The 20046-nt window shown below is 47.3% G+C and overlaps 5 protein-coding genes across 8 annotated transcripts, besides 1 other annotated feature; all 5 read right to left on the minus strand.

The window, feature by feature from the left end:
• Positions 1-217: 217 nt before the first annotated feature.
• Positions 218-3872, minus strand: TSTA_067330 (protein kinase, putative; the record flags this gene model as incomplete). The annotated part of the gene is made up of 4 exons (XM_002340639.1): positions 218-1648; positions 1712-3146; positions 3311-3645; positions 3812-3872. The coding sequence occupies 4 exons, from the start codon at positions 3870-3872 to the stop codon at positions 819-821; spliced, it is 2661 nt and encodes an 886-aa protein (XP_002340680.1). The 3' UTR covers positions 218-818.
• Positions 3745-3777: a microsatellite.
• Positions 3873-6213: 2341 nt separating the features above from the next.
• TSTA_067340 (uncharacterized protein) lies at positions 6214-8743 on the minus strand (the record flags this gene model as incomplete). Of its 4 annotated transcripts, none has more annotated exons than XM_002340641.1 (5): positions 6214-6634; positions 6687-6704; positions 6763-6929; positions 6981-7256; positions 7306-8743. In XM_002340641.1, 3 exons carry the CDS (start codon positions 8741-8743, stop codon positions 6904-6906), a joined length of 1740 nt encoding a protein of 579 aa, XP_002340682.1. In that variant the 3' UTR covers positions 6214-6634; positions 6687-6704; positions 6763-6903. The 4 variants fall into 4 exon arrangements, with proteins under 4 accessions (XP_002340682.1, XP_002340681.1, XP_002340683.1 ...); XM_002340640.1 differs by having other exon boundaries at positions 6763-6933; XM_002340642.1 differs by having other exon boundaries at positions 6214-6704; positions 6763-6933.
• Positions 8744-9308: 565 nt separating this feature from the next.
• TSTA_067350 (efflux pump antibiotic resistance protein, putative) lies at positions 9309-10937 on the minus strand (the record flags this gene model as incomplete). Its single annotated transcript, XM_002340644.1, has 2 exons — positions 9309-9966; positions 9994-10937. 2 exons carry the CDS (start codon positions 10935-10937, stop codon positions 9309-9311), a joined length of 1602 nt encoding a protein of 533 aa, XP_002340685.1.
• A 172-nt stretch (positions 10938-11109) lies between these two features.
• On the minus strand, positions 11110-15215 carry TSTA_067360 (glycerophosphocholine phosphodiesterase Gde1, putative; the record flags this gene model as incomplete). Its single annotated transcript, XM_002340645.1, has 9 exons — positions 11110-11429; positions 11504-11904; positions 11960-12218; positions 12270-12370; positions 12425-12428; positions 12491-12532; positions 12585-12643; positions 12696-15020; positions 15080-15215. 9 exons carry the CDS (start codon positions 15213-15215, stop codon positions 11250-11252), a joined length of 3507 nt encoding a protein of 1168 aa, XP_002340686.1. The 3' UTR covers positions 11110-11249.
• Positions 15216-16629: 1414 nt separating this feature from the next.
• On the minus strand, positions 16630-19510 carry TSTA_067370 (actin cytoskeleton organization protein (Cro1), putative; the record flags this gene model as incomplete). The annotated part of the gene is made up of 2 exons (XM_002340646.1): positions 16630-19353; positions 19430-19510. 2 exons carry the CDS (start codon positions 19508-19510, stop codon positions 16921-16923), a joined length of 2514 nt encoding a protein of 837 aa, XP_002340687.1. The 3' UTR covers positions 16630-16920.
• Positions 19511-20046: the final 536 nt, after the last annotated feature.

A 20046-nucleotide genomic window follows, 5' to 3' on the forward strand; every position in this document is an offset into this window, starting at 1 on the left:
AAGATCCAGCGAATTGGGATAAACCCCGATCTATCGTTGTTTTTTTTTGCTTCTTTGCTCGCTACCTACAAATAGAGCTTTTTCATGAGTTCGGATTATTTCGTATCATTTTATTCTAATTCACTAGCAGTCTGTCTGCCGCTTCGTCTTAACCTAATATGCATAATCCACGGGTCCTCCAAGCGAAGTCCCAATTCCTGCTCGACAAAACTGAAGTATATGCAGTAAACAAACGGTCGATTCCAGTGATTTCTGTTATTTTCTCATCAACGAGCTGACTTGCAGCTAACAATCTTGAATAAAAGAAATGTATGATAAAAATGAGTAAAGGAAGGTAGGCGAATAGAGAAATAAGGGTTGTAGATGGCAGTATTATCGCGAACAAGGAAAAATTGGAGTGTTACAGTCCAAAATAAAAAAGAAAAGGAGTAAAGGCATAGCAATAATCGAATTAGGTTTAATTCATCATGATCTATTATTCACAAGGGTAGGTGAGCCATGCAAAAGGGGCTTCCGGGGATGCGACGGCGTTGTCGCACAAGGATATCAGAGAACAGGATGCTATACCACGTTGGGGGATAGCATTTTAGAACATAATCTATAAGAAGTAAGAAACAGGAAGAAAAATAAACAATGGAAGAAAGAAGAAAACATCCTGTCAGGGCAGAGAGAATATCATCATGTAAAACGCCGCGTAGCACCATCAGCTGGGATGACATAAGGCTGTAAGCAGAACTGAGCAAAAAGCAGACACTAAGATCGAGTACATAAAGGGACGGATAGAAATTCAGGCACGTTCCGGAATGGTGATTAGGCTTCTATCTGCCCTTGCTGGCCACTGCGACACTGGATGAGGGTGGCTCTAAAATATGTGCATGGTTCTTCGCCTTTATAACATGGCCTTGATCATCCTGTCGGCAATTTTGAATAAGTTGAATCCAATCGTCTGTCAACACTTCCTCGAGTGTAGCCCGCTCTCTGGGGTTAACTTTAAGCATGCGACCAATGATGTAACGAGATTCCCGAGGTAAAATTCGCAACAATCGCCACGGCCCTTTGATAACTTCTTGACGCTGTCCAGTGTTTGAGTTTGAGCTCGAGCTCGCTGGTAAAGGGGGCGCTTCTTTGCTAGTCGTCTCGCGAGATTTTGGTTTCTCGATTACATCACTTGTCGCCTGCGAATTGGAGGGAGGTTGCGTGGAGGAGGCATCTTGTGATGCCCGAGGTTGGGACTGCTGTGTGTGGGTTGGACTCGTCTTGGCCGAGCTGGTTGCTGGGGGGTCATCGCGTGTGACGGGCTCTGATTTCGCAAATTGGGTATGTTGACTTCCATGGCGGTGATGGTGTCGGTGATGATCAGATTGTGAAGTTCCAGCATTAGCATCAGCTGCCATGGACGGAAGATCCGCAGTTGATTTAGGACGCTCGGTGCGTCTTGGGTGTGAATCAGGAACGGGCGTGCCAGGAGTTGGTGGCGAGACGAACAACTTGTAAGAGTTGTCTGTCACACGGGGTTGCTTCCAAGGAAAGCGTCGGAGAGTCATGCAACAGAATATGATGGCCAAAGACCAAATGTCTGTGGGTCTAGGGTCGTACTTTTTCTCGTCATAAACCTCTGGTGCAAGATATGGATCGGAGCCCACGATGCCTAATGGTTGCTTAGCTTTGAAACTGAAATGGTGATATATAGAACGCGAAGAGATAATCTTACCTGAAGCCAGCACAATATCATTTTCGAAAGGATACCGAAAAACAACGGCACTTCCGAAATCAATCAGCTTCATAATGCCGTGTTCGTTGACAACAACATTGTCCAATTTCAAATCTCGATGAGCCAAGCCCATTGCATGTAAATAGGATACACCGCTGACAATCTGCTTGAAAGAACAAGCAATTTCCTCTTTGCTCATTTTGCCCGTCATGACAATAGCAAACAAGTCATATGGCGCGTATTCCATAACTTCGTACCAATGTCCACCTTCTTGAATGATATCGAGTGTTTCGATGATGTTTCCGTGATGTAACGTAGAGCCGATACAGAACTCAGCAGTGACTTTCTTAGAGTATTCTTTCTCGGTCTCCCATGTGTGTCGATCTCGGAACTGCTTTACTGCGAATGTGACGCCGTCACTGCTTCGCTTCAATAGCCGCACAGAGCCGCCAGCGCCCGAACCGAGAACCCGACCCAGTTTCCCATACTTGGACTGAAGGCCGTGATCATCAGCGAATGGAACGCTCGCCGGGGCCATCTGATGAGTGGATGGCTTTTCGCTAGAAATAGACTTATTGGATTTCTTGGAGGCACTGGATGGCGATTCTCCGCGTTTATTCTTGTGCCCCATGCGGAAGAATCTCTTCAGTTCAACCATTGAACCATGGCTTTTCCCCTCTAAACTATCCTGGTGGCGATGTCCATGGTCCTTCTTGCTGCTAAAGAAAGAGGTCCGCTTTTCACCTGCTGACTTTAGGTCATTGTTGCTACCATTCTGTCCACCATTATTGCTGTTGAACGAACTAGTAGAATGATGTGAACGGCGCTTTGAGTCGATTCCACTGAAGATGAATCTTTGATCTAACTGTGAAAGATTTCGGTTCGGAAGCGGTCGCTTATTTCGGGCGTATGGGTCATTCGGTTCACCGATCGGAGTCATTACTCCAGAAGTGCCGCCTGGAGGCGTGGACCAGCCGTACTCATGCCTGGGTGTCATTGGTGGGCTTTCATCCTGCGGGCTGCCGTCTACAGAAGAAGCCAGGAAGAACTGTGCTCTTCCTTTCTCATGATGTCGTGTAGAAGCTGGGCCAGTGCCTCCAGAATGAGCTGGTACTTCGGAAGAGTTCGGCCGTGACGCCGGTGCGCTTGTGGGTGCAGTAGACGATGCAGGGGGATTACCCGAATTCGAGTTTGAGATGGGTTCGGACAGTGGCGGCGTGATTGCGGATGTTTCATGTTTCTTGGTATGACTGGTCGTCTGGAGGGCGGCGGAACCGCTGTTGTCACTAGACTTACTCTCCCGCGATTGCGTGGCAGCAGGAGTCAGAGGAGGAGACTGCATGAGAGATGCTGCAGGGGTTATTCGCGGCGAATTGTTGCCGGAGACAGTGTTATCTTGAGAGGTAGCGAAGCTGGAGGTGTCCCGAGAATTGACCTATTCATATAACATATTAGCAAACAAGCAATTCGACCAAACACACAAGGATTATGTGTTTAGAGTTCGAACTAATGCGACATAAACACGGTTGGGTGAAAGGCCGCCGCGGGTTGACTCCCCGATGTTTTAAACAGAACTAGCATGGGGCAGAAGGTACATACTCTCGATGCTGGCAAAGAGACGGGCTCGAAAGCGAAATGACGTAGCCGGGACTCTTGCAGGCGGGTATCTTGGAGATTGAGGGTTAACGAACGAATGTCGTCTTTGGTGCTATTAGCATCCCGATTGGCAGCACTGGACCCATTCTGTTGCTCTTCGTCCGTCGTTGGGGACTGAAGAGACTGGAGACTGTGATCTGGCTCGATTTCTTGATTGACCGATGCAAAGCGGACAGCATGTGGCTGCCCCGCTTCGAGGTTCGATTGTTCTCTTAGGCCATGCGTAGAGGAAGTTTGTTGTTGCTGCTGGCCTGGTTGGGATTCTGACGCTGTTGTTTCTAAAGATATATACCCCATTAGTCCAAATTCTGTTTGCCGCCAAGATAAGAATTGAATTTTCTTTTTCGCCTTGGCGTAAAAGCCAAGTTTCGTTGCCCTTTTTTTTTTTTTTTTTTTTTTTTTTCCTTTTTCTGTATTGAAAAGGGTATTGACGTTGACACATACCTGACGTTGCCGTCATATTTTCTCGGCGGGGGACGGAAACGGCAGGCTCAGTACTCGCCATGAGCCTCTATTTCCCTTATCGACCAAGTTCTTATTTCGGAGAGATCACAAAATAATTGCGGGTGCTGCGCGTTGCTGCTGTGGTAGGCGACAATACATGCAGCTCCCCGCCTGTTTCTGCTCCGTCTGTCGAATGGAATGTTCGCCTGAACTTCTCCGGGGTGAGAGTTCTCGGGTATGATGATATTCCGAAATACCAATGACGATCGATCAATGTACATATGAAAAGATCGATTAGGCAAAAGAAGCAATTGATTTTCTGTCCTATTCGAGCGACGACTTCGATATGGTGAGTGATTTTCGCCTTGAATCAATATTTATATGACCGCCTTCCTCTTTCCCTTCAGAGTGCTCAGGCCCTTTCCTCCTGCAGATATATTCTCGATTTGATAGGATTTCTGTCGACAGCCCACGGGGCATTAGTCGTGGGAATGGTGGAATTCCGGGTTGTGGTGAGGCGTGACGGTGACGGCCAAAGATCCAACAAGCGTGAAATTATTTGCAGAAGACGCAGAACGAGAAGAGGCAAGAGTCTTTCCTTGGAGGTGGGGAGGGGTGACCCGCTTCCAGCATTGTATCGATTAGTATTAGTGTATCGGTATTACCGTAAGCAGGGTCTGACGGCGACTGAATCGGCAGCCGTTTGTAGGCCGGGTCCGGCGCTATGTATTTAATACTGGTATCTCCGCGGTATCGAATGCGAATACGTTGTTTGATATACATCATCAACTCAACAGCCCGTAGTCAGTAAGTTAGGTACCGTCAATCAATTCTAGAACTTAATAATGGTGGTTATAGTAGATATATTTATCACCACGACTGAAAAGTACTCTTCAATGTTCATAAATAACCACTTGTGTCAGTCTACTACGAAGTATGACGATGGTATTTTACTCCGCTACAACCGACTGCATCCGCGCCAGGCTCCAAGTTTACGAGGAAATACATGAACCACGATGGATGATTTGGCGGGATAGTTCGGCAACGGGATGGATTGATCAGCACTAATTTATATCTACTATCCAATTCCAATCAATACGCCATGCAAAAAGTCGTGGACTGCCGGTTTGCCGACTGCTCAGACCTGATTGATTGATTAAGGCAGTCCGGCCGTCATGCGACCGGCGTTATCTATGTGTCTTCTCTTAAATATGCGAGTTGCTTCATATCAGATTCAATGTGACTGTATCTGGCATGGAACGATTGGAACATGATCCACAAATCTGTTTGTCAGACGACGACAGTGGCGTACACTGTAAAGTCAATGTCAGATTAAAATACAATAAAAATACGCATCCCACCCAACAATACGTAATTTAACGTACAAGATCCTCGGGTTGTCGCGGCTGTTGCACGTGCCGCCCGGCTGCCAGATTCTCCAGGCTCCAATTCACGTCTCTCGGTCGAGACTGAAGATTGACTAATCTCAATACGGAAGATCTATAATCAGATACAATGCCACTTCATGATCTATCTCTTATACCAGGAAAGTTGAATGGTAACAGCCACTCACCTCATGATAGAAAACCAGTCTGTCACCACGCGGCGATGTGTTTCGCACAAGCTCGCAACTTCGCAAGGCTCCCGCAAAGTAGCAGAATAGCTTCTGATCTTGATAGTATCCAGAATCACCACACGACGTTCGGACGAAACGCCCATCAAATCAGGCCACCAGCTGTGTGGTAGTGTTCTCGACATTACGGTCATTGTGACTGCGAGCTAGACCCACTCAGACACTGAACACTGGATGGAGCAGTATGGCCTATTCTTGCGGGGAATAGTTAGCGCATGAGCCAGTGTCGCCGTCATTTCTACCCATAGCCGGCGCAAAGGACCTTGTCGAGACAAACAATTCGCCTCAAGGTAACTGCCAATGTTGTCAAAAGGAATGTTCGACTGACGGCCTGAGTCTGTCTGCCAACGTCGTGCTTACGGACTGGAAAAAGAGCGCTACCAGACGCGCTTTTATCAAATATGGATATGTCGCAGGGCCCATAATGGGTCATTGGATCTGTGATTCATGTCGCTCTATTGCTGTCTAGTCGACATGGCCATAATCGGGCATTTGTACATTTGCTAACTCCGTACTAGGAGGTGGAGAGATAAGTAGTGTCAATTTTGGCTCGGTGAAGTATTCTCCACCGCCAGTGAATCAGCCTTCTTAGGGCTTGACTGATCGCTTGCTGGGACCCTGATCTATCTGTACGAATACATTCGTACCGCATGCCAGGTACTGATGTCGTTCTAGGTGTCCTGCATTAGATTGTAGTTGATACACGCTGCTATCGATTGATCTGGAAGCTAAGATAACAGAGGACCACATGCATCGGGATGTGGTCAAGACTGCGGAAAGTTCAGTACTTCTCTTGGACGAATAAAAACATGAGAACTCGAATAGTATATATGGTGTGATGCCTGGAAAAGCTCAAGGAAAACACCATATATTGGACCTGGAGATTTGGACTAGACCCGTCACAGTCCTTTATGATTATTTCTGAAGTTGCGAAGCCGAACCATCCCTCTTCAGTCCCTTTCCCCAAGTTGGATAGACAATGTTGAATAAGACATCTTTCAGCTCCTGCAATGCCTCACTTGGTAGTTGATAACCCAACAGTTCTTCTACATCATCATATGCAGCGTACCTTGTAAGCATTTCTATTTTCTGATCGTCTGTCCAAAACGGGCTCGTCCACTCCTTATAGGTCTGAGCCAGTCGAAACATGACTGTGGTTAGTCTGGCCCTCTCTTGGAGTTTATCAATGCCTGGGGGTTCAGTTAGTGAGAAGTCAGGTACTACTGGCTGGCTCTATCTTACCGCAGTCGCAAATACTTCCTAGACAAAGTCGGACAGTTAACATGTGGGCCTGGCTTGCTAGAACCTTATAACTTACCAGCTGATCCAAAGGCAAAAGAGGTTATTTCCCAGAGCTTCTTTGCACTCGCTTCATCCATGGTAATGTTGGCGGACATATCAAGATCTGGATATTTCAGGAGATGTACATGTTGCACCACGGAGAAATGCATCAGTCGGCCTAGATCTTCTGTGCGAATAATATGACTTGCTAAAAAGGATAAGCCACCTTGATCAAGGGAAAGGAGAGCAGCCTACCTTTGACAATGATATCCTCCGGTCCGTCCCCATACTCCTGATCTAGTTCGGTCTGTAAGCTAGCAGGGCCCTTCAAGCTCATTAGCCGGATTTGCTTCAGATAGAGCCACAGGCGTCGTGGTGGAACGAGTTGACAGAAATGATCTCTTAATTTTTCACGAATATCTTGCCGCTTGATTTCTCTGAGCCCCTGAGTACAGACATCAATCTGGATTCTCAAGTTAATCATTCTACGAGTCTGGTCCAGGTCCTTAGCTAATGTTTCCGCATTGCCGCCTGTAAAGTCCTGTCAGAAACGTCCGCACGTCATTTGAAGGAAGCTCACCTAGCTTCATGTACAATTGCATGAATTCAGTCGGTTGTTCCGGCAGGTTTTTGGTAAGCATATCACCCATAAACTCAAAGATCACGTCGTCAGTCAGCTCCGCACTACGAAGCTGGTAAACCAGCTTCTTATTGGATCCCAACTTCCTCAAGATCTTCTCGAGTTTCAATAAATACGATAACTGAACATCATTTGTTTCACCGCCAACCTTTTTGAACCCTTGACTCGGTGGTAATGTAAGATAATATTCAAGTGTTGCTTTGAGAGCAGGGCGTGAGGTGAACGCCACGGTTTGGTAACGATATGCGTTGTCCAAAAAGATCGTATTGATCTTGTTGGTTTGCTCTGTAGATATTTTGAAGAACGGAAAGCAAAATCGGTGGTTCGAACGCCGGGAACCATCCTCGCCTTCCAGCAACTCTATTCCCTGGGAACTTACGGACGAGTACGAGTTCCGTGGCTTATGGATGGGAAGATCTGCGAGGATGGAGTTTGCAGCCCTTGGGTTGGCATGTGGCCCTAGAGCCATTTTGTAAATGTTCTCCCTCCATTTTCTGATTCCCTCATTCTTGTCTTCTTCGGGGTTTGGTAGGATAAAGCTTCGGAGGACCATCAGAAGCTTTGGAGATATTGGACTGAATTCATGGAAATTCGTCCACGACACGAATCTGCTTTGTCCAGTTTTGGGGTCTCTCAAGATGGTCTGCGGCCCTTCAAAGACATTGTAGCAGTTTTCGGTCAGAAGAAATTCTGTATCCGCTTCGGAAGGTGTGCAGAGAGAGAGATACATAAATTCCGTGTGCATAATGAACCACATAGCATCGTCTCGGTAGATGCCGTCGAGCAGTTTCTTCACCCAGTTCCCCTGAAGGTCCATCTTCAACTCCAGAATCGTCTTTATACTGTGATACCACACGTCAACCGGCTTTTTGAACCCTTTCTCGCGCATATACTTGAGGAACAGCTCCTTGTCATCTTCGACATAGCCTTTCATACCGTCTCCGACAAAACGCTTGTGAAAGCCCTTCCCCCGATATTTCATGATGAACAGAAACTTCCGTAAGCTGTCTCTTTCATGGCGCTTTATCCACACGTCCTGATGCCCAGACTCAAAGGCCTTGCGTATCCCGACAATTATCCTAGCGGCATTGCCTTCTAGCTTGCTAAGTTCCTTTTCAAGGTATTGCTGGTCGGACACACGCGCAAAATCCCGATACATGTCTGTCAATCCAAAAGTTCGGCGAACTGGAGACTCGACCAGCTCTGGGTTGTCACTGGAAAGATCTATTACGTGGAGCGCTTCCCCACTGGAATGCCACTTTCCGCGACCTCTCCTCTTGGGGGAGCGAACATGTGCATAATTTCGCAGGATGAATTGTGGAATGAAATGGTGATATTGGGACTTCACTGATGATGACGAAGATTGCGGCGCTGCCATGATAGAGGTAAATTTCAGGAAGAGATGCCTCTGCCAGTTTAGTATTAAGGATTGCAAAACCACAAACCGAGGTGAAATGGCTCAAATCAATATCGTAACAGAAGCTATTCTCTTCCAGACTGTGGATTTGACTGCTTGATAGCATTGAGAATCCTACACTGGCAATGCACCCCATGGGCTGCTAGCGGGGTTAGCCTTGCGCAGTATCGCACACCCCTGTCATATTGAGGGGTCTTCAAAGAGCCATCATCATAGGGACAGTCCTCCAGCCAATGACGCTGCAGCACGTCACGCATCAAGCAGATATCTCTTGGGACATGTTATATGGATAACCTATCGATACTGAACGTTCTAGCCTTATATTTGACAGGATAAGGCTGCGACGGTGATGGATGAACTTAGGGCTATGTTAGCCGGGTTTCCAGATTTGGAAACCACGTGATATTGCATGAAGAAGGAAGAAAGACCACCACACTCTCATTTGTTGCCTCCAAGAGTCTATAGCTATCATTCAAGCCAGAAAGTTTCTAACTTGGAAGTATTCTATCATCGCGGTAGAATGTCACTAATCCCGCCTCAACTTGACCGACCTCCATTCTATCAGCAAACTCCCAATCATCGTCGCACACGCCAACCCAATTACCAAATACCATGTCTGAACAAGACTTTTATCAATCCGAACCAGGACTTCTGCAGACCTTTCCGGCTGCAGACTGGAAACAATTTGCGTCAAGCCCATATTCTCAATACTCGCACCACTCACACCCGGCACGAGACCATCCAAATTCGTCGAGAGCTGATTCACAAACAGTACCTGCGCAACAGCGACTGCTACAGATGGGCCAAAGGACTGCGAGAATAACATAATAGACGTTCCGAGTGGAACATCCTCTGCATCTAACACCGTCTGCACTGCGTTCTGTGGCCCCGAGAACCCGATACCGTATGCCAAACCAGAAAAAGCAGTATATATGATCAACTGCGCAAAACTAGTACTAATTTTGAACGTAGTTATAAGCCCCGCGGCAATGGGCATTGTGATCGACGCAAAGAGCATGAATGGCGCATAGTATCCCAAGACACTTGTCCCGAAGCCATGGACGAGTGCGCCGATAGTGGCTGCAATGATGATGGGGAGCATCATATATCCACTTTTTGCAGGGGAATATCCACGAACGACTTGATAGTAAATGGGTAGATAATATTCTAGTACATTACCTGCACTGTTACCACACATAATGAATATACACCCTGCGATAACGCTGCGGCGTCTCAGAATCCGTATTGGGAGAGCAGCGGCATCCCCGCGACGGATTTGATTGTAGATAAAGCCTGTTATGAGTATGGCAAAGCCTACAAGGGGGCCTATCACAGGTGCACTGCTCCAGGGATACTTGGTACCAGCCCATGAGAATGCGAGAAAAAGACCTGTCAGCGCTGGGATGAAGAGTAGATTACTGACCAAGTCGAGTTGTGCGATCTTCTGCTTGAGTGTCATGCGCGTGATATCGTTAGATTTAGGTGCATCGAAAAAGTAGTACATGGTCAACAACAACGTTACAACGCCGATAGGCACGTTGATGTAGAAACACCATCGCCAACCGAGTGACTGCACAATAACACCACTGAGGAGCGGTGCGGATAGCGTAGCTACCCCTTCGACAGCACCCATTATGCCCGTGAACATGGGCCGTGCACGTAGAGGCGTAGACTGCACGAGGATGACAAAACATCCTGAAAGAAGACCAGAAGAGCCCAAACCAGTCACAGCCCTCCCAATAATAAGCGTAGACGACGTAGCTGCCGCTCCGCAGAGCACCGAGCCTACCATAGAGATAACATTGGCGAGTAGGAACACACACTTGATAGAGAAGAGCTTATACGCTCTACCAAACATGAACTGAAAAGCGCACTGGCAGAGCCTGAACGCGGATGAATACCAGCCCACATCCGCGACAGTGTGGAAATGATCTGTAATGCTGGGTACGGCCGTAGCGACAATATTCATGTCTATGCTGATGAGGATAAGGACTGCGGCGAGGTTAAGCATCAGGAGCCATAATTTTGCGCCGGTTGGATAACTGGTTTCCCTGGTTATGCGGGCTGGGTCGGATATCTCGTCGAAGGTGGTTTCCGGTCTGCTTGTTGAATGTTCATTTCGATTTCTATGCACATCTGCTGTGGTCGTGCTCATGGCTTATAGTAGTAATTTATCGCTTCTGCCGGTGATAGTTTCGCAGGTGAAAAGAAGACTACAGGCGAACTCCGGATATTCAACACGTTAGCGCTTACTTTTTTTTCGGCTAAATGACCAGTAATGGCGCCAATGGCAGGGGTACTGCCAACCATTTAAAAGGTTCGTTCTGATCATCAGCATGTGGAATGATATCATTGAGCAATCCCAAAGTAATGATAAGCAACTATCTATCCACCTATTTACTCGTATGAATACTCTTCTAAGCATCATATATGAATCCACGTGATACGGGTGTCAAGCAATAACAGTCTATGAGCTCGGTTTATCAAGCGTGCTGATATCAGCGGGTGGTTGCAGTGTCTGGCTGGATGATGCCTGCGCCATCGACAGGGGAGAGACAGAGTTTGATGGCGGAGCTGTTGTCAACCCTTTCCGAATGGCGAGGACGGAATCGACGATTACAGCATCGATGCCATGTGTAACTTGGAGCTATTAAAAGTGTTAGTCGCGATGTATTCTGGACCTTAAAAGGCTGTAGTTATGCTTCTGAGCGTAAAACATACCTTGGCATTTGCAGGGTCATTGTTCTGTATTCCGTACGAAACACAGACAAGTCCTGATTCCTTGACGACGCGTACAAGTCGTGGGCAAAGTACGAATGGTTCTGCGGTAGAGACAATACCCAATAGATTCCAGCGGGATGCGAAGCGAATGGCCTCTTGAAGGCTGCTGCAACGAATATCTGCAACTTCACTGCTACCGGCATCGGTCAAGAAGAGAACTGGAATAGAAGGCTGCTTGAAGGCCAGGAGCAGACAGATGTCGGGATTGAAGCTGGAGAAAATCATATTGCGGCCTTCGCCCAAGTCGTAGACTTTCTCGAGGACAGTGTCCACAAAGGAGTTGACCTCCACTGCGTAGGTGTCCATTTCTTCTGCTTCACTTTCGTAGAGTGAAGGATACTCTGTCGAGACGGTTAGATCATATTTGCATATTAGAAGAGAGCAGGAAGAGCTCACTCATCTCGATGTTGAACCCAACAGACTTAGGAAGCTTTTTGAATAGCTCCTCCAAAGTAGCAAACGGCGCTTGGATGTGGTTACCGCGAGTATTACCCTTGAAACCCTTGGCTTTGAAATCACGAGTGTGTTTCATCTTTTCACTCAGGGCTGATGGATCAATAAGTGCTTCACCAACGGACATCGCACGTGGACGTTGCGATGCGTCTGCACTCACGGCTTCTACTCGTGGTGATCGTGCATCGTTGAGATGAAGGAACTTCAACATGTTAGTTAACATGGCAAAATAGCGACTCAAGACCAAACCTACTTGTTCCAAGGTAAGAGTGTGGACGGGAGCATCAATTCCTGTCTCGCTGACAAGGAAGTCATGATAAATGACGGGGACGTGATCTTTGGTGAGTTGTACGTCTTCGAAGTCTTATTAGTATAGTGCCAAGGTAATATGTGAAAGATTGAGCTTACCGAACTGCATGAGAGTCAGTAAGTAACCATTGTCAACAGTAGCTTTATGATGGAACGCAAACTTACCTCGACATATGAAGCACCCAAGTTCGCAGCAGCGATAAATGACTAAAAGCGGGTTAGTCCAGATGCGAAGCAGATTAGTAACTCATATTCCTACCTGAACAGTATTCTCACCCAATTGAAGTGATCTCCGGCTCGCAAAGTTCTTACCGAGACCTGTTCCTCAGATTAGAACTCATTCACATGCATATAAATCAGACAAGCTTACCTCGGTGACCAATAACCATAGGCGCAGTAACTGTCTTCCAGTACGTTTGATCATGATTGAGAGACATCTTCGGATGCTTGAAAGGAGTGATGACAAGGAAATTGAAAGTCAAAGTCCCAATTACTTCAAGAGTATTGGCAGCTATTATGGGCACCGTTATATCACCTTGCAGACTAATGCGGTTGGAGCCAACAGATGGTCGGATGCTGGAAAGCAATGCTACACCTCGTCCCACGATCTGATTCGTGGAGCCTGCATAAGTAGGGACCAGGTCGAACAGGAGCCTCACGCTAGTGAAATCCTTTGAATAGAAAGTGATCGGCTCGGTGACGATGCTGTCCTGAACTGGGAGATCGATGATCTCTGGTTCCCCGTGGGCACCGCTTGCAGATATGACGACAGAAAGCGCAGTGTCGAGTTGCGTGGAATGAGCGCTGGTAATAGGTATGCGATCGAGACTCACAGGGGGAGAAGTTTTCCGCATATCCATGGTTCCTAGACTGACTAGAATCATGCTTTCATCTGTGAGATACCTGTGTCCGAACGTTTTGAGGGACTCAGCTGCGCGGGAGCTATAATTTGGAGAAGGACTATTGATATTAGATTTGCGATCGGTCAATGATCCCAAAGGAGGCGATGACGTGGGTGCCGGAACAGTTATGGAAACATCGGCCTCCTCAAGAGTAGGAGGCTTGGTGACTTCAGCTAATCGCTTAGCAATTTCAAGGTGACCTCGAAGCGCTGCATGTTCCTTTGCAGTCCATCCTGACGAGTCGGGCCTTTCCAAATCGGCCCCTGCCTTGATGAGAAGTTCCACGACAGCCAACGAGCCATCCACGCATGCAATGAACAGGGGTGTCCACGAATAAGTAGATTCTGGTAGTTCCGTATTTGCTTTTTGGTCTGCTGTTCCCTCTAGAAGCAGCCTTGCACATTGACTATGATTGAACCGAGCAGCAACATGTAGAGCTGTTTCACCTTGTTCGTCTTGATAATTGATGTCAACGCCTGCTTCCACGAGCAATTGAACAATATCAACAAAGTTTGCCTTGACCGCCATTGCTAATACGGCACTGGATTTCGAAATATTCTTTCTGATAGAGTTTCTTACTCCACCATGAGGTGCTGTCAGAGATTTCTCCTCGGCTTCTAGGAGAGCCTTGGTTGTCAATGGATGTCCACCGACAACACTGAGATGTAGAGGAGCCCAGCCTTCCGAGTCCTGCCAGTTGGGACCGTCTATTCCTTCGGACACATCGAACAAATCCCATTTTTTAAGGTGTTCAATGATAATTTCGCACACAACTCTGAACCCGTACTGAGCACCATAGTGAAGTGGAGTTCTGCCGGAGAGATCTTGGGCCAGAAGGGCAGACCGTTGATGAGGACGTAGATGATCCAACAGATATTGCAATAGTGAGACTGCCTCGTCATCTCTAGTCAAAAGCTGCTTTTGATGAGCTTCTTTCACAACGTTTCGCGGAGGCTGTAAGCTCGGTGGAGTCGCAGGCGTAATATAGGTGGTTTCCTCTGGATATTCCAACGAGACGGCTGCAGAAGGATCAGCATCCGAGGTAGTCTGAGCCCTGCCGATAGAAATCACAAGTCGATGAATGCAATTCCGCTTGTTGATGTCATCCTCTTCTTCTAAAGAATCTACTTCGCCTAGCAAGACGTCAATGGAAGACCTCGCCCGACAAGTTATTGCGCGTTGCAAGAGATTCTTCTTAACCATAGGGTATACAAGCTCCCCTTGCTCGGTAGCAGAGACTTTCAAGCTTTGGAGTTGCTCTAGCAAAGCCGTAGTGTCGTCCTCTCGAAGCGCCGCGTCAACGGCTGAGAGTAGACTAGCGGGTAAATTCAGATTTGGTCGGGAGGGAACTTTGGATAAAGTCAAAGACTTGACGGAGTCGGAATCATCCGAAAGAACCTTTCGGTCTCCAAACACGGACAGCCATTCATTGATTTTGGAGGTTGCTTGAGTGAGTTGTGCATTGGTTGCGAAGGGCGCAGGATCGACCTTCGCCGCGAGATATCGCTTCTGTGCTTCGGCCCCAGGGATCTTCTTGTCCAGCTTCTTGGTGATTTTGATAAAGCCACGGCGATTAACCTCACCGTACCATTGCAGCTTGCGAAGCTGTCCTCGAAGCTCCAAAAGAGCAGTGACAAGGTCTCCAATGTCTTCTGCACCAAGAGCTTGTCCGGCAGCCACGGAATTTCCATAACGATCCTCCAATATTTTAAGACGTCGTGTGAAGTCGCCCAGCTTCTTGTTGTAAAAGTAATCTACATCCTCGAGATTTCGATCGAGCGAGTAGAAAAAGCCTAGAAAACAGAAACAGTTAGCACACCGAGTAACGACACTCAAGGAAACAAAAACACACCAACGAGGTCAACATCATCCTTTGCTTCTTGGCTAACAGAAGCAGATTTGATGAGCTTTTTCAAAGCTTTGTAGTTGATATAGTTGGAGCTCCACTCCGGGACAACGTTTCGGGGAAGATTGCGACCGAACTTCATATTGCACACAAAAGCTTCACTTTGGACCTTGTTGTTCTCGACGGCCTTTTAATTCTTTCGTCCACAGCACAAACCGAACTGACCGCCGAAATAAAAACAATCACGAGATCGAATCGAAATCGTATGCGCCGCTGGGGGGGGGTGAAGCTCTCGAATTAGGGCTTTATCTGCGGATGGAAGCGGGGCCTGGCGCAAGAGACACGAAAAAAGCTTCAGGGGCTTTTTTAAAAGATCGAAAACCCAAAGCAAACAACACAAAGGAAAAGTGATGAATTGTTTGAAGGATACAGACGATCCATTTGAGCTAAATGACCTGCATTTTCCTCTGTGCGATTTGTTGTTGATGGGGAAGTTGAAGAAAAATTTGACGGAGAAAAGAGTTGTCAAATAGACTTTTGGGGAAATGCGGTAAACCGATCACTGTTCGAGAGATGACAGTCTGAGTCAAAGAATCAGTAATCAATCACGTGGCCTTTCTAATCAAAGCTGAGAACTGTGAAGCTCAGGAAGGAATCAGAAGGATAGCTTTGGACACTAAAAATAGGTGCAGCAAGATAGGAATGGTCAATCAATAGCTCAAGCCATGCTTACCTGTTGTTGGAGCTGGCGTCACCACAGGTAAGCAGTGCACGGTACAGACTCCAGAGGAAAAGATTTGAAAAGGTAAAAAGGAGATCTCGTGACCTCGACAACAATTGGCACTGATTGTATTGTATGAGTATGTGAGCGGTGAGTTGTGTGAAGGATGCGACGGATTCCCAGGGAAATGGGTGTGGGTGATAGTTAAGGAGTAGAAGAACGGAGTGGTAGAAAGAAAGAAAACTATATGGCTCGAACGAAACCGTGGTACGTAATCAATCTTTTACAATAGAGGCAGCCATTGCGGCTTGATTGATGGCCATCAGAAAAAGGGCTCCAGAATAAAGATGACGATTCAATCCTGATAGAGAACAAAATGGAGATAAGATGAAGCTGATGGGTATCAGGGCAGGCGTGCCCCACCAATAGGGGAGGTCCAGACTGAGTGTATTACGAATACAGTAATATTCATACACATTGCTGTTATCATACGTATATTTGGTAATTAATTACAAGAAATGGTAATCCGCCGGGATGAAAGCCAGAAGCCAATGACGATGCCTTGTCCATCACATGCTTCGAGCAACAGATACCTGAGGCCAACGTTGAGATATCATCCTTGCTTTGAGCTTTTCTGTTCTACATGGAAAGGCACGTGTTGCAAATGGTGAATGCTAGTAGTCCAGTCCATCTGATCCTAACAAATAAGAGTATTACCATCTAGAGAGTCGAGCTGTTCTGACTTTGCCAGACTTGATAACACAAGGGTTTAAGGTAGAATACGGAGCAAATGATGTCTCGCGATTACAGCATAACTACTGGTATATACTATGCATGTATGTCAATCATTAATTCATTTATCGTTCTATGAAACTGCCGTCGGTGCTCATTTATAAGCTGACTGTCCGTAGTAAAAGAGCCGTCGAAACATATCTAGGAGTACAAATGCACAATCATCTCACAGCTCCATCATGTAAAGAAAACACCCATGCCGTTAATCGAACACAAACCATAACGCCCCGTCGTAAGGTTCTAGAGAACAGGAATAAAAAGGAACTCGAAGACCGGAAAGAAGAAAAATCAATACCACAGCAAGAAAGTAATGTGTAACGAAAGAAACCGCCGTCTAGGCTTGACTCTGCTCCACCAACGGTTTCAACGCTTCGACACCAGCCTGCAAGATTGCTGGGTTGGATGAACGCTGTAGACAGCTCTTGAGGATATCGACGCCATTCCCTTGCTTGACAGCATCCAGAGCACGCTTCCCAATGTCACCGGATGGAATACAGGTAAGATTGCGAACCGAGACTATGCCTCGATGGACAAGATCATCATTGTTTTCCTGACAGAGACCTAGCAAGAGGTTCACACCACGTGGCCGCTCCAACACGGCAGAGATTGCAGCGTCATATTCTGTCAGCATTGCCAGAGCACCCCCAGCTGCCCGCCGAGTCGCGACATCGTCAACGTCTGTTAAAGCAAGCAGCACATGGAGACGCTGTCCCGCACGTTTCGAGCCGTCTGCGAACTTGACAATACCGGGTTCGCAGGTCATCAGATTACAGATGAGCTCACACGCCGCTCGCTGGATGAAGGTGTTGTTTGACAGTAGCAAGTCTTCCACTGTGTCCCATGCTTGCCGCACAATAGTCTCGGACGCTGTGCTGTCCGGAGATGAAGCCAGATTTGTGAGAGCCAATAGAGACTCGAATACTGGAAGAAGATTCCGTGGTTGGTCTACGGAAAATGAAGCTTCTGGTGGCTTGAGAAGAGCGACCAATGGTCGGATGGCAGATGTGACTTGCGGAAAGCCTGAATAGGGGAAGACGTGAGACGGATTAACTGATATCAAAATGCGAGCTAGCGCAAGTGATGCGTTGTGTGTGGTTTCATTGAATGTGGGAACAGGACTACCCGTTTTTGGGCCCAAAATGTAAAGCAGCAGCTTGACCGCACCTTGTTGAGCTAGCTTGCCTCGTGTTTTGGAATTCTTTGACAAAGATACGAGTATCTTGCTAGTGAGATCATGGATAGATTTCAAATTCGACTTCCCGCAGTCCGCAAGGAGAGGCATAATGTTAGCGTCAATGAGCGCAGTGCAGCGTTTCGTCACGTGAAGATCATCTTCGAGCTCATTAGGTGTCGAGGAAGTCTTGGAAGCCTCTGCGTACGCTTTCAACTCTGAGATCTTCTTTTGCTCCTCGGACAAACTGGGTAAATACCGCGTGATGTTGGCAATGATCATGAGGCCTCCATACAACAGAGTTGTGTCCTCCAAGTTTGCGTGTAGTACGTCAAAGAGACCTTTCAGAAAGACAGGATCATATGCCAGCTGCTCTTTGACATCGGGTTTCACCGACGCGAATGCCAAACCCTCGATAGGATTGTGAACATTGGTGACTTTGTGGTCCGACATTTGTCCCTTGAAGCGATTGACTAAATCCTGAATACTATGATTGTTGTCCCCTTGAGTTTTATCGTTCGATTCTGGGCTTCCCTTTTCGGATGTTCTCACTTTCGCTAGGACTACAGCAGCCAATTCCGAGCTTGCATCGCTCCCGTTGGAGAGAATATGAGAAAGCCATTCACCACAGTTCTTGCTAATTGCTTCACGGCATAGTCTATCCATACAAGCAGCGTTGAACAGCTCCAGAAGGGCCAATTCAACCTTTGGTGACTTGGCTTCTCGGTGAAGAAGGGGTACAATGGACGGTAGGAAACCCTCGGTCAGGAAAAGCGACGACGTGAGCGCTGGAACAACGGGGAACACAGCAGCAGCGGCAGAAAATGCGACAATCAAATCGTCGTTTCGAGCTTTCGCCACTTTTGCTGTTATCAGGTCAGAGAAGCGCTTCTGGCCGACTTCTTTGGAAGCTTCCAGGTATTTTGCGGTTGCCACGGTAGCTTGACCTCTAACTTCGAGGGGCAGCCTGTAATCCAGTGATGACAAGATGACATCGAAACCTTCATCATCTATAAGATGTTGCAACTTCTCGGCGTCGACAGCCAACAGCCTGGTGATTCCTTTCAAAGACCGTGCATCCTGATCATGGCCAGATTCCATCAATTTCGCAATGAAAAGTTGGAACAGCTCACTCTCGCAGTGCAAGCGAATGTCTTCTGAGGGCCATAGAGTTGGGTCGAGCACCACTGTATCCAGACACACCACAGCATTGTCGCCCCTATCGTAGATTTCATCGAAGAAAGTCGTCACCGAGACCTGGAGTCGCGAGGAGAAAAGTCGCCGAACGCTGACAGTTTGTCGAACTAAGCCGGAGATGATTTCATCTTGAGTGGCAGAAAGTGATCCTGCATCCTTGGCTAGGATAAGATTGAGGCATTCCAAGGAGATGTCTCCGGGAGGATTTGCCCCGTCTGCATGTAAATACCTCGCAGCGTCTTTCCCAGCATCTTCATTTTTTCCAGTCACGTATTGTCGACATAGAACCAAGAGAGGGTGACCACTCTCCTCCTCGCCGCGTATTTTGAGGAAAGCTGCTTTTACTTCATGGTTTTCTGGCGCGAGGGAAAGGGCTTCACGTAGGTTTCTCGATGCGGCCTGGAAGATATTGCGAGTTAATACCGCGTTCAACTTCATTCAAGTAGATAGCCGATGTATTTTGTGACATACGCACCTCTTTGTGCCCAGCATCGATCAACTCGACAGCTTCACGGGATAATTTTACGGCGCGATCTTCGATCTTTGAGTCCACCATTTCAGACACGACCGTCGAGCCGCAAGAGTAGTTTCCGGTTGATTCTGTAATGGTCACCTCCTCCTGAGGGCGTCAAGCACCAAAGCTGGTGAATATCAAGAAGAGAAATTAATCAGTAGCGTGGTCAGTGAAGAAATATTTCGAGAAATCAGGTGCCGCGGAAGGTGCGGCCAAATAGGCAAGTGGGTTTCCGTAACGGTTTGGTCACAGCGGACTTATGACCTAGAAAGAGCTGAGCAATGATGGGAATTAGAGTAGTCGGAAAAGATGGCTGTAGATAATGCAAGCAGTCACGACATGGTGTTACTCGATGCGAGACGAATTGGTGTAGTCATGAACTGTGGCCAGGATGTTGATGACACTTAAGGGCTTGGGCGGAGGGTAGCGCCAGCAAAAGAAATAAATATTTTAGATGCGTATCATTGATTGGTAATGTAATATAGTGTACATCAATACAGAGCCGGCCAATAAGGATCTATGTAACAGGCACCCCACTGGTATCTGGCTGTTTCGCAAAACAGGGCACATTACTAGCG

The sequence above is a fragment of the Talaromyces stipitatus genome, genomic scaffold (genome assembly GCF_000003125.1).
Source record: "Talaromyces stipitatus ATCC 10500 scf_1105507295523 genomic scaffold, whole genome shotgun sequence".
Taxonomy (NCBI): domain Eukaryota; kingdom Fungi; phylum Ascomycota; class Eurotiomycetes; order Eurotiales; family Trichocomaceae; genus Talaromyces; species Talaromyces stipitatus.